This window comes from Anabas testudineus, chromosome 9 (genome assembly GCF_900324465.2).
Source record: "Anabas testudineus chromosome 9, fAnaTes1.2, whole genome shotgun sequence".
In the NCBI taxonomy this organism is placed as follows: Eukaryota; Metazoa; Chordata; class Actinopteri; order Anabantiformes; family Anabantidae; genus Anabas; species Anabas testudineus.
Window position 1 is genome coordinate 24262159 of NC_046618.1, and position 13113 is coordinate 24275271.

At 44.6% G+C, this 13113-nt stretch overlaps 1 protein-coding gene and 2 non-coding genes across 3 annotated transcripts; 2 read left to right on the forward strand and 1 right to left on the reverse strand.

Moving 5' to 3' along the window:
- Positions 1-3607: 3607 nt before the first annotated feature.
- trnac-gca lies at positions 3608-3679 on the forward strand. The gene has a single exon. It is a non-coding gene; the product is annotated as a tRNA-Cys (tRNA).
- Positions 3680-4112: 433 nt separating this feature from the next.
- On the forward strand, positions 4113-4184 carry trnac-gca. Its single transcript has one exon. It is a non-coding gene; the product is annotated as a tRNA-Cys (tRNA).
- A 3303-nt stretch (positions 4185-7487) lies between these two features.
- ier3 (immediate early response 3) lies at positions 7488-8563 on the reverse strand. The gene has a single exon (XM_033326134.1). The coding sequence runs from the start codon at positions 8474-8476 to the stop codon at positions 7889-7891; it is 588 nt and encodes a 195-aa protein (XP_033182025.1). The 5' UTR covers positions 8477-8563; the 3' UTR covers positions 7488-7888.
- Between the last annotated feature and the right edge of the window lie 4550 nt (positions 8564-13113).

Sequence of the window (13113 nt, forward strand, 5' to 3'; positions counted from 1 at the left end):
CAGTTTGTTGCTCTTTGTTTTGCCTGCAGCGATCGTGTTTCCTGTTTACGTCGATCACAGAATCAGCAAAGTGGCTAAAAGAGGAAGAAGTCTGCATTGAAAAATGAGGGTTGTTGCGGCAACAAACAGTGAAGTGATACAACAAAGAAAAGTAAAGCGAGCAGCAGAGAGGTGCTGTCATACAAAAAAACTAAAAACATCCTCCTTCTTTTTGTTATGATCAGTTGTGTGTGTTTAGACGTGTGAGGCTCAGCTGCAGATGTAGGAGAACAGCTACTCTGCTGCTTGACGACTGTCTGTGGCCTCAGCTTGATGTGCAATGACTGTTAAAAGATGCAAACCAAAGCAGAGTTTAGTTCATTTAATTTAAATGCAGTTAAAACTGTGTCATTTAACTAACTCAATGCATAAATGTATACTTATACGATGACTTTTATGTCATCACAGCAGCTTTTTGTTTGCACTTCGTTAAAGTCGGACATTGTCTGTCTCCTCTTGTTGCCTGGATTTCGTTGCAGGTTTCTGTCCTGACACCTGACAGTGTAACATCACACAAAGCTACGTAGCTGGAAAAGTCTCCACTCACACCTCTGATCAGTGGTGTCGTGACTGCTTTGCATTTACATCCTCTGATCTTTTCCTCTATTCTGTTTCAAATTCTCACCGAAGCTGAAGAAACACATGAAGAATTTCCTTCTCTGCTCGCTGCATTTCTTATAGTGTCATGACAGCAGCTGAGTTTAGAGTTACGGCTTCAGTCCTGCTCATAGCAGCTTCTTTCTTTGCTCCAGTTTTCACAAGATGAAGACGCTGAATACTATGAATGAGCTGCTTAATGTAGATGTTGCACTGTGGACAAAGTTTATTAGTAAAACCCAGGGTTTGCCAGGGTGGTGTAATAAAAAGTGCTGAACTGACAAACAATAATGACGCCGTCTCTGGGCCTCGGCGAGGCTGTGGTTCTGGAGATGTTTTGAGAACGTAAGCACCAGATATTCTAGTATGTTACGATTTCCTTTAAAGCCGTGGAAACTTAATCACTCAGAGGGAAACTGAGGGTTTTAATCACTCATTATGTGCATGAGTAACTCTGTAAGTGTAGCACACAGACAACAGTGTCTTTCATCTGGCTCAAGGTTCATTAAAAAGAGCCGGAAGAAACAGAACAAGTCCCAACCTGCACTGATGCTGCGCAACGAAACACCAAACATCGAGCGAACGTGTCTCGAACGCTTCATTTTTAAAGAGCATTCAGACAGTCAGTGCATGTGAACCTCAGTGTGTGTGTGTGTGTGTGTGTGTGTGTGTGTGTGTGTGTGTGTCCTCTTCATCAGGGGGATACTGAAGAGTGTTTGGAGAAGCTGATTGTTGTGTTCGAGCAGCTGAGTGCAGGGTTTCCGCTGCACGTGTGTGTAGGTGAACGTGGGGGCGACGGGACACCACAGCTTCCGATGAGGTCAGCTCTCGCGTTAACATGTCACTCGCACACAAACAGTCACAATTTTCCTTCAGTACAACAACATCTGAACCGAGTCCGACTGTCAGTGCAGCTGTTCATAGTGTTGGATACACAGAGAACACACATGTGCTGTGTGTGTGTGAGTGTGTGAGAGAGAGATATCGTGTGTGTTCAGTTGTAATCAAGTATGTGAGGAGCTGTGATGTGAGCTGTGTGTTATCATACGGTGGTAGACCACAGCAGATACGAGCTCTTAGTCAGACAGTTCTGAGCCAATGGAACAGCGTAAAACACCACAACAGCAATAACAGGTCAGAGTGACAGAGCACGTAACAACACAGTGCACAAATCTTCCAGATGATCTCACGAAGCAACAGGAGCCCACATCTCACATTATGCAACACTACACCCGTACTGTACCGCTGACGTCACAGCTTTTCATTGTGCAAATGATGGATCTGAATCACTCATTTCACTTTAATATGTTGAACCCTCTGAAGGGTTGTGGGGATGCTGGAGCCCGTCCCAAGTGTTGTTGGGTAAGAGAACAGGTCCCCGGTCTGTCACAGAGCTGACGTACAGAGACAGATTAACATACACACCTGTGGGCAATTTAAATACTGTACACCAAAGAACCCTAAACCTAACATGTTGGAGGGAGGGAGGAAGCTGGAGCGACTGCAGAGAACCAACACAGAAAGGCTGAGTGGTAGATTGGACCCAGGTCTTTCCTGCTGTGAGGCGACAGTGCTGACCCCTACACCACGTGGTTATCAGCAAGGCAGTCCAGAATAAACCTTCTCTTTAGAAACTCTAAATGAGACGTACACATGATAAACCATGTCTCAGTTATTCTGTTGTGTTGCTGTGAAGTGTTTTCTTTTCGTCCTGCGTTCAGTCCAGTTCCTGTTTTCTGCGTTTCGCTTGCCGGTCGTTCCTTCTTACACAGGAAGTGATGCACTTTACTTTTTCAACCAAAGAATGAGTCACAAACCTCTTCAGTAGAAAAGTGAGTATTCATCAGCTCAGTTTCTCTAAAACAACTGTTTACGTTGGAGGTCATGAAGAAATATGAATGTCAAAATAAAAATGATAACAAGTTTAGTTTGTTTAACGTGTGTAGGAAACAATAGAAACCCTGTTGTACACAGGCCATCAACAAACGACAGGACCTGAAACAGGGCTGTGTTAGTCAGCGTGTTATCAGTGTGGTTGGTGTTCAGATATGAACTGCTGCTAAACACTAACATGCAGAGTCAACTGTGTTTGTTTGACCTTGACTGGACGGATCCACAGCGGTGTGTTTCACAAACAGTGTGAAACTGTGGACGAAGAGAAACGCTTCTCAGACCCACAGGAAGCAAAAAGCAAAAGAACATTTAACACTTTTATATTGTAGAAGAAATACTGATAATAAATGACTGCACTGTACGTAAGCTCACACACACACACACACACACACACACACACACACACACACACACACACACACACACACACACACACACACACACACACACATTTAGCAATGACTGTAGACATTAAGTCATGAAGTCACATTAATACAGCACCGTGTTTGCTGACGTACAGAAGCTGGTTGAAGCCGATGTGAGGTTGAATAGAAAGGTCGTTTTATCTACGTTCAGTACAATTTATCTGTGTTTCTTCCCAGTTCATCAAACCCAGGAGCTCAAAGTTGCTAAAACGACTTCCAGGAAAGATTTTTACCTGGAGCTGCGTCACACTTTACTTCATTACACGAACAGTGCACACGACTGTGAAGAGTTTGAAATATAGTTGTTCTTTTATAAACTGCATTATATAATAAATGATGACACAGTCATTAAGGTCGAATTGAAGCAGCAGCATCCAGTCTGAACCTGATCAGTTTCTGCCGGAGGGCACAGAAACAAAGTGTGCTTTGATTCCAGTCAGGGTTACGAGAAGCTTCCAGAGCCGCTGTGGACGGAGGACATGCTGCTGACAGCGGCTCAGGTTGAACATTCATCAGGTTCATTGTCGTCTTTGTGTTCAGTTTCCTCAGTGTCAACAGCAACAGTGGTGACATCACCTCTGTGTGAACTGTGACCCTGCAGAGTCAGAGGGTTGAACAGGATACACAAAGACAGTGACAGCACCACTCAGTGTGGGGGTATAGCTCAGCGGTAGAGCATTTGACTGCAGATCAAGAGGTCTCCGGTTCAAGTCCGGATGCCCCCTCATTTAGAGTTATGCAGTTTGACTAAAACAGGCAGACCAACTCAAAATCTGCTTCTGGACGTAACAACACATGATCAATAATAAAACCTCTGTGTCTGTTCCTCCTGTAGACACTTGTCAGTGAAGCTACAGTCTTCCAGCTCCTCCTTCATCTGATCCAACTTCATTCTCAGCTGCTCCATCTCCTGAGGACAAGTGATCAGCTGGTTTTATCATATCTTAACTTAAAACAGGAAGCAACCTAAAGGTAGATTGTCCTCTATCCAAACATCAGATCTAATGATGATGTTTGTTTCAGTATTTGGCCTCAACAACTTCTACATTTTAAACTGCAGCATTAGAAATTTTAGAAAGAAGAATGAGGAACATTTAAATTCACACTGTGGCCACAATAAGAAGCAACAGGTGAGTCACTGATGTTTTGATACAGTGTGGGGGTATAGCTCAGTGGTAGAGCATTTGACTGCAGATCAAGAGGTCTCTGGTTCAAGTCCGGATGCCCCCTGTCTGTCTATTATACCCCCTGATTCTTCTACTTCCTTGCAGTTGGACGCCTCCTGGTCAAACCCCACTTTGTGTCCATGTTGTTCTTCAGCTGCTCGCTGTACTGAGCTCTCTCCTCCTGCACAATCTTCGACATCTTCTTCTTGACGGAAGCGTCCACTGTTCTCCGCTCCGTCACATTTGTTCAGCAGCTGTATGTCAAATTGTAATAGATGATGTTTGTACATGTAACATGCAAACAGACACAGACGGTGGAGGTGACCTGCACTGAGGTGAATTCAGCTGATTTCTCCTCCTCCACCTTCCTTTGCTTCTCCCCAAAACAAAACAGCACCTGTTCAAAGAAAGGTCAGACTTCTAAGTCGAAATGTTTGAACCACAAACACCGAAATATTTCAAGCATCGTAAACATCCCTCCTCGACATTTAGGTGTTTGAAGGAAAAGTACGGTGAAGCTGATGAAACAGTTGTGTCAGAAACGCTGTTGAAAACATGTTTATATAAAACACATTTGCAACAACACACAGGAAGCAGGTCTCCATCTGCTTCATGTCATTTGTTGAGATTATGAGGACGTTTTATTATGAATTTATTTAAGTGTTCACTGGTTTGTGGTTATAATGCAGTGATGACAGCTTTATTCAACTGTCAGCAGCAGATTAAGGTTAGGGAAAGGTTGTGGTCCCATTTAGGACAGACAAACGCAGAAGAGACCTGTTCTCTGAGTCCAACTCACTGATGAGTTCAACTCAAAGAAATCTTGTTTAAAATTGAACCACATCTTTCTGAAAGTCTTCTGATGTGATTCAGCAGCATTTCCACGGGGGAGAGATCAGCTGGACGAGGTAGGCTGCAGAGAAACACCCACATGACGACACAGGAGCTGGAAACAGATACCAGCAGAGTCCAGACCTTGACGATGGTTTGTGTTAACTCTCTTAAATCTTTTGGGACATCCTGGAGGTCACGTGGTGACGGGCAGGGGCGAGTTGCACAACAGTACGTCTGATAACATCCAGAGGGTGAGAAGCTCTGAGGAGGCAGAGAGACGGTTGAGAACCTGAAGAAGACGCGACGAGACTCAACTTATCTTCTCATGAGAGCGTCTACACGTCCAACATGGACGTGACCAGATGAAACTGATGAAACCAGCTGTGTGCAGCTCACTGATTCCACATACAGATACACCTCTGAACTGATCAAAGAGTCTTTAGATGAAAAAAATAAGTCAGTGTGTATAAAATATCATTTATAAAACCATTTATATTGATATGTTTGATACATTTTAACAGTGTTGTTCCTGATTTTAATTATTTATTTTAAAGAAAGTTCAGTGTTTTCTCAAATGTGTTATCACATCAATAAATACGTTGTTCTGCCACCGGCGTCTATTAGATGTGTGTTTGTAAATGATGAGAAGGTCTGAAACCATCTACTGACAAACTGAGTTACTTTGGCTGAATTTATTGTTTTGACTTAATGATTTTGTTCATTTTCGCTTCGTTTAAATTGGAGAAATCACTGCCCGTCAACTGTTTATCTGTCTTCAAACTAAACCCCAACGCTCAGGGACGGAGGAGCCGACTGGTTTGTACAGTTTTCATTCACGAGCAGAAGATGATGAGAGAAAGTAGAAATTCAGACTTGTACTTCACCATGTGAGTCCGTTCAGGCGTTACTTTGTCACATACACAAGCAATGAGCTAAGGTCATGGAGTCACTGAGTCATCTCCGTTCTTATTTCTGTAACTTCATCGGACTGTGGACGCCTCACACAGCTCCTCACGTCCAATCCTCCCACACACAAACTGTGCATGATGTGAAAATCCTAGAACTAATGAAGCAAAAGTGAGCAGCGACGTGTTTACATTTATTTAAGTAAAATAGTTTATCAATATTAAACAGTTGCACTTTGTTTTGTCCACAAAATGTCCAGAAGGTGAAATGTCTTCAAGATCTTAAAAGTAAAAACTAGAGGCTGAGACTCAACATAAATCCCTGACAACCCCTCGTCTTCATCCATTCCCATAATAAATAGCAACACTGTTCAGTCCTCTCTGGGCCCTGATGTAATATTAGACATGTCTGAACTGTTGAAGGCCTCAGACGTGTCTGATTTTAATGGGACTGAGGTTTCACTCAGTAGAAATGTGAACACTTGGGCAACATCAACTGTTATCAGCTAAAAAGAAGCTGTGTTACACAGGAAGAAAAGACTAGAACATCGTTTCTCAGGCCCCCCCAGCCAATACCTGACGTACCTGTCCTATTACCCGCCAGAGTGTCACAGGTGATGTCTGCATAGCAACCGCCAACATCAACATCAACAGGTCTTCCCCAGGAACCCTGAATTCACGGTTGACCTCAGTCACAGGGTGGAAGCCGCATTACCTCATCGAACACGGCACCTCTGTGAGATAACACATCAGAGGCGGATGAACGGGCTCCCTGAGCTACAGCAGAAGCCTGAAAATGAATTGCTAGATATATTAATCATTAGAATAACAGTTGTTTTATGAGCTCCAGCTGTTACTCATCACTGGATCCAGCTGTGATGTAACTATGAGATATTCAAGCAGCTCCACACTGAAGGACTCGTGACTCAGCACAGATCACTTTTTATGGATCACACATGAAAAGGTGGAATTTGAAAGTGAGTCTGCTGAGGAAAGTTTTCTCACAGTCTGCAGAAATCACTGCAGAGTGACGCTGAAATCACAGAGAGGTGTCAGACTTACAGTGGGTCCAGCAGTGTCTCTGCTATCTGCCATCAACTCTTCATGTGGTTTTCAGCAGGATTCATCCACACGTTGAACCAGGCTGCAGACGCTGTCTCTACAGTTTAATTCGTGGCACCATCTGTTTATTGTGGAGGCCGTTTGTCAAATCTTGTTCTGCTTCAAATCATATTTTAAAAATCAGCCCAACGTTTCTGCACCTACACTTTAAAATACTTCTGTCTGCAAAGCTCAGTTCCATCGATCTTTGATTTAGGAGAATGTGCATCTCTGAGTGTCGTGTGCATTTTTTGTTTTGATGCTTTTTGCAAAGATAAATCAGAAAACCTCTGATCTGTGTATGTGCTAAAACCTGACGTGAAATAAAAAAGACTTAAACCTTTGTTGAAAACCGCCTGCAAACTATATTGCATTAGTAAATAAAATGCTTTTCCCCAAATGAGATGTTTGATAGAAGCTGCAGGAATTTAAAACTCTCCAGAAGTAAAAAGACATGAAAACATGTGAGTGAGGAGGCTGGAAACAGGAACTTCTCTTTAGAGATTTTTTTATTACAAATATTATTAAATAAATAGCAAATAATAAAATAAATAACTAAATAAGACATTTAAACAACAACAATAACACATAGTGTCAGATTCAGCTCAGTGACTACAGCTGAACACGTGAAGGATCCAGTTTAGTGCATTCAGTGTGTAAATCACATGGATCAGTTCAAGTTTCTTGAGTTCAAGTGTCTCTTTCTTGTAGTGTTTACAGTTCTTTCTTGTTTTTCATTCCAGCTTGTGCCCTCCCCCCGCTCTCAGGGGCAGGATGAAGCCGGCGCATGGAGCTCCCTCCCCGGCTGCGCCGCGCAGGGCGCCCCGCTCTTCTCCAGCAGCTTTTCGGGATCAACTCCAGCTCGGGTTGATTTCGATCCCAGGAGCCCGGACTCGGGCGGAGTGTAGTTAAACAAGTCCCAGGAGCTTTACTGGTCGCTCCCCAGTCTGTGGTACATCAGCAGAGCCACCACGTAGCTGTTGCTGGCGCTCTGCTCGAAGGGGCGGCTGCTCTCTGCGTCCTGGCCGGGCTCGCTGCTGCCGCTCGGCATGTTCTGGTTGCTGGATGAGCAGTTGTCCTCGGGGCTGGTCGGTGAGGCTGACAGGAGCTCGGAGCTGGCGCTGATGGCTGCGAGCTGTCTGGCCTCCTCCTCTGCAGACTGGAAGGAGAACCCCTTGTACTCGGTGATGGGGCTGTCCGCGCTGCCCAGCTGCGTCTCGGCGCAGGGCTCCTCGGTGTAGATCTGCCACAGAACCACCAGGCACAGGACCACCAGCCAGCGCTTGGCCTGGCTCTTCTCCGGTGGGGGAAGATGCATGCGGACTTTAGCTGGGTACATAACCCGGGTGCAGCGTTTCTTCGGCCGGATGGGCACGAAGGACGGCACGGCGGTGGCCTGGGGAGGAATCTGCTCGAAGGTAAAGACCTCCGGCTCCCTGCTGCGGGCCGCCATCCTGGAGCAGGCGAAGCTCTCCTGACGAACAGTCAGAGTCACACTGTTGGTCCGTGCGTACATGTTCTTAGAGTTTAAGGTTGGAGTTAGAGTTTCTCTGTTTGACTCTCTCGGAGCTGTGTCTAAGTCAGATATACCAGAAGCAGCTGAGCGCTCACGTTTTATATGTTCAGCTCAGGTTGAACTCTTGAAACGCCCCCGACAGGAGGCCACTCCTCGAGGTTCAGCCAGCGGTGTTTCACAAGCCGGAAAAATCCCCAGAATTTGCATATTTGTGTTTCTTGTGGTCGCGGACACAGACTGAGGAAAGCTGCGACACCAGGGCTCCATCATTAAATCCCATCAGTAACACGGAAATTAATCAACCAGGAACTTTATTATTATGGATTTTAATGAGAAAGGAGTTGTGATTGTGTAGAGTTTAGTCATGAAGTGAAGTCATAGTGACAAAGAGATCAGACACCTGAAAAAAAAAAAGAAAGCACAGAGTTACATCAGGAAATGAGAACTGTCTTATTTCTACTGATTCCAGTTTGTTGTCATGTTGTTGGACACATGCTGCAGTAACATGACCCTCATCATATTTATGATATTCATCCTGAAGGCCGCTTCTCCCAGTTTACTGTAAACACCACACACAGCACTGCTCTCTCTCTCTCTGTGTGTGTGTGTGTGTGTGTGTCCTGTAGGTGGACGTGGAACAAATATATGTGAGATTCACTCTGCAGGAAAGTTGCTCACATGAAACAGAGTTAAGATTTAACCTGAACTAGAGGAATGAACGAGACCAGCGGACACCTCAGTGACCAGCTGTGGTTCAGCTTCAGCTGCAGGTGGACGAGGGAAGACACTGCAGTGATGATGTAAATGTGGACAAACAGAGAAGTCGACAGTGGAAACAACAGGTTTCAATAAAACACAACATGCTGTAGTTTAACTATATGTTCAGTCCATAACCTGCTGAAACTGAACTGTGTCACATCAGAAATACATTTTCTAATAACTTGATTTATTTGTTTACGTCTTCAGGCCTTAATCAAATTAAATCCTATCATGTTTTTCAGACTTTAGTGACGAATGTAAACACATCACGCTGCACCTGTTTCGTTCTGAATTGGTTCTAATATTATCTCATTTTGCATGAGGAGGAACGCAGCATGACTAAGGGGGTGGGGGGTGTTTTGATGGCTGTCACTGTCATCGTGGTCGGTGAAGTCATCGGATGTTACAGCTTCAAAAGTCAGCGCTCGAAGAGGAAGGAGCTCTATTTTGAAGTCAGTTTCAGTGTTTGAAACAGGAGGGGTATCACGGCACGTTGCTTCCCCTCCTGTGTTTTTAACGCTGTTGTAAGAACTGAAAAGTCGAAACGCACACATTCAGTGCAGCGTCGTGCAGCAGGTTGAGTTTCACCACACGCTGCTCCCGTCCTGACCTGCAGGCTGCACCTGTCACTCTCTTACTGTCATTTGTTATGAGAATGACTCTGTTTACTCACACAGTCCAAAGAAATGACAGTGTTTACCTGGGAAATGTCAACTCAGCACTGACCTCGTGCTCTCTGGGGGGGTTGAACTGTAGCTTCTCTGATTCACTCCTGCCTGTATACATTCACTGCTGAGGTCTGTTGGTATTTCCAATTAATCTATCAGCTGTTTGATTTAGTGGGAATCCCTTCAAACACCCCCCCACCCACTCCCCCGCCTCTCTGCAGAAAGGGTTGCATAGTTTCACTCATCTGGAGGTACGTGACTTGGCAGCGTCCTTCTGTTATTGAAATCAGCTGCTTGTTGATTGGGTTTTTCACATGAATGGTGTGATACACCAGGAAATACAGAGATAAATGAATGAGGCGATGGAATGAATCACATGTTGGTTTTTCTTTGCCGCCTGCAGCTCATTTCCCTCTTCGTACTTTTCCTCTTTTCTCTCTCTCTCTTACTTTATTCTGTACTTTCCAGGCACAGATATTTCATGTATGTGATTTGAACACAGCTCTAGAGCTGAACCACGTCCTGAGTCCTGAGTCCAGAGTCCAGAGGACACTTCTGCAGCCCGTCCGGCAGAACGCTTCTGTTTCTGTTGCTATTTCTGTTGCATGCTCAACACGTTTGAAGTGAAACTTGAAGTCGTGCATGTTTTAAATACCTGGAATATTATTTCTGTTCCTATTGTTTCACAATGAGCTTCAGCAGAAAGAATCAGAAGCATCTGACACACATACAGAGCGCAGTGGGACGTTTGACTGTGAGTCTCGAGGGGGAGAGAGAGAAATCGCAGCTCAAAGAAGTGTCACAAAACTTTCACACTTCAGCTGAGTGGAAGATTCGTGACGTTGCATCAACACTTCAGACGACTCTGCGCTGACCTTCGTTCTTTTTCCTGGAGAGTTTCAGTAAACCTGACTATTATCAATCTGTGCTCAACCAGAAACTTTTTACAGCTACGTGAGGAGTCTCTGCAACACACACACACACACACACACACACACACACACACACACACACACACACACACACACACACACACACACACACACACTGCACCATTATTTCCAGAAACGGCAGACAGTGGGGTAAACCACAGACCAACACCAACGCTGAAGAATGTGAGATGACACATGATGTAATGGTCAGGGATCAGGTCCGACCCCCCGGCCCACGTACCCGTGTTTTGTGATGGGGGTTTATCTACAACAACACTGTGTGGCAGTGTGAATGGGTCGATTCTGGTTGAGATGACTCACACAGTTTTCGCTGCTAAAGCTGTGAATTCTCCTGAAAAGGCAGGAGTGACATGTGAGTAGGAAAAGCTCAGCACTCAGACCACATGGTTTTATTTGGGATTATACGGGGATACCTTCAATCCAAAAACCAAAGACATGTGAGAGAAACGATTTAACCTTCTACAGATCTGGATATTTCTACTTCTCCATCGTCTTTATCTAAACACAGCACGTATCCTGTGCAGATTATGTTCATGTACACATGTGATGTACTTATTATGTTATTACACTGTAAATACAATAAAAGAGTCAGGAAATGTAGATGTTAATGAACTGTGTTGTCATCGTTTCTCAGTAAAAGGTTCACAGGTGTAAAATGCACTAATCACAACGTTTACTACAAAAGAACTGAACATATAAATGAACAGTACATAAACAAGATGGTTGATATTTTATTAACTGGAAAATAACTGCACCTGATTCAACAGTTTCCCTTCAACATTTTTTCACGTTGATGTAGTGCCGTGCAGATATCGATGGTGAAACCTGTTGTGTCAGAGCCCGTTCTCCTCATGGTATGAACTTCCTTTGTCTTAGTATAATGCTGTGTTTTAACACGACTGTTCCAGGAAGGACGCGTTTCACTGTCACCTCCACCACTTTCATTTGCTTCAGACAGTTTTGTTCCTTGCAAGATGAAGGAATTGTGTCAAAATGTGTGTCGACTGCTACGTAACAAATGTTATTCTGCGGAAAATCCTTCAGTAAAACCTTGATCATCGTGTGATGTCATGAATCTGACTTGATGAATTCTCTTTGATCTGCTTCCATGGCCTGATCTCGCTCCAGTTCGCAGACAGTGAGTGAAAACCTGTCTCAGATAACACTTCATTATTAAAACAGTTTAGTTAAATGTAAACTCAGCCCTGATCCTGACCTGAAGACAAACAGGCCGTAGAGGTGGATCAGAAAAAGGTCGTGTGGGTTCGTTTTGTGAGGCTCTCTCTCCATGACTCAGCTGTCTGGACGTCTGTTCCACTCAGACACTAACTCTCTACAGAATAAAGTATTTTAATTGTAGTGTCTCTAAATGCTCTTGTGTTATTTTTATGCACCCAGCTCCTCTTTTCTTTTCTGCGTGTGGTTTATTTCTGGCGAGCTCTGTCGGCCGTCTGGTATTCAGAGCTTCCACTCCGTGAACATTGTCATGCGCCACTGTTGCCTTTTCCACACTTACTGTAAGAGTAGGGACGAGTTCCAGCTCTGCCCTCGGTTACAGCTTAACTCACACAGTCTTTTTCCTTTACAGTAACTCGTGGTCCTGCAAACCGTGAGGAGTCATGGGCAGGTTCAGTCAGCAGCTTAATGAGTGTGCACACACACACACACACACACACACACTTTACCGGCCATTGTCACTGATCACAGGCCTGTCAGGTTGTTACAGTGACCATGTGATGTGGGTCACTTCACTCTTGTGCATTGATTCTGATCAAAGACACTTTTCTCCGGCCGTGCTCGCTCATCGTTGGAGCGCTGCCACAGAAACAGGCCTACGTGCAGGACGGAGCAGCGACGAGGGGGCAGCAATTATCACAACGGGTCACGTGTTTATTCCTCGATGGTTCTTGGCGGTCGTTCATTCACAATATCTGAGTTCATTCATATTTTATAGATCAAAGATTTTTGTCCTCTGCAGCCACCATCTGAGGAGCAGATTTCAAGGCCAGCTGAGTAAACTTAGCTTCTGATTAGCAGGAGAACTTTCTCTCACATTGCTTGGGTTCATTTTTCTTGAAAACTGTGTGTTGTGTAAATGTTGTATTGCTCAACTTTGCACACTGACCGGCTCCTCACTTCGTCTTTGGCTGCCGTGCAGAAAGTTTTCTCTCTTATTTCGTCACTTTCCCTCTCGAGTGATTGGACGAGCAGATCTAGGAGGAGAGAGGCGGGGGTGGGAAACCTCCTGACCAATGCC

Coding starts and splice junctions, on each gene's coding strand:
- ier3 (XM_033326134.1), bottom strand. CDS start 8,476: ATGTACGCACGGACCAACAGTGTGACTCTGACTGTTCGTCAGGAGAGC.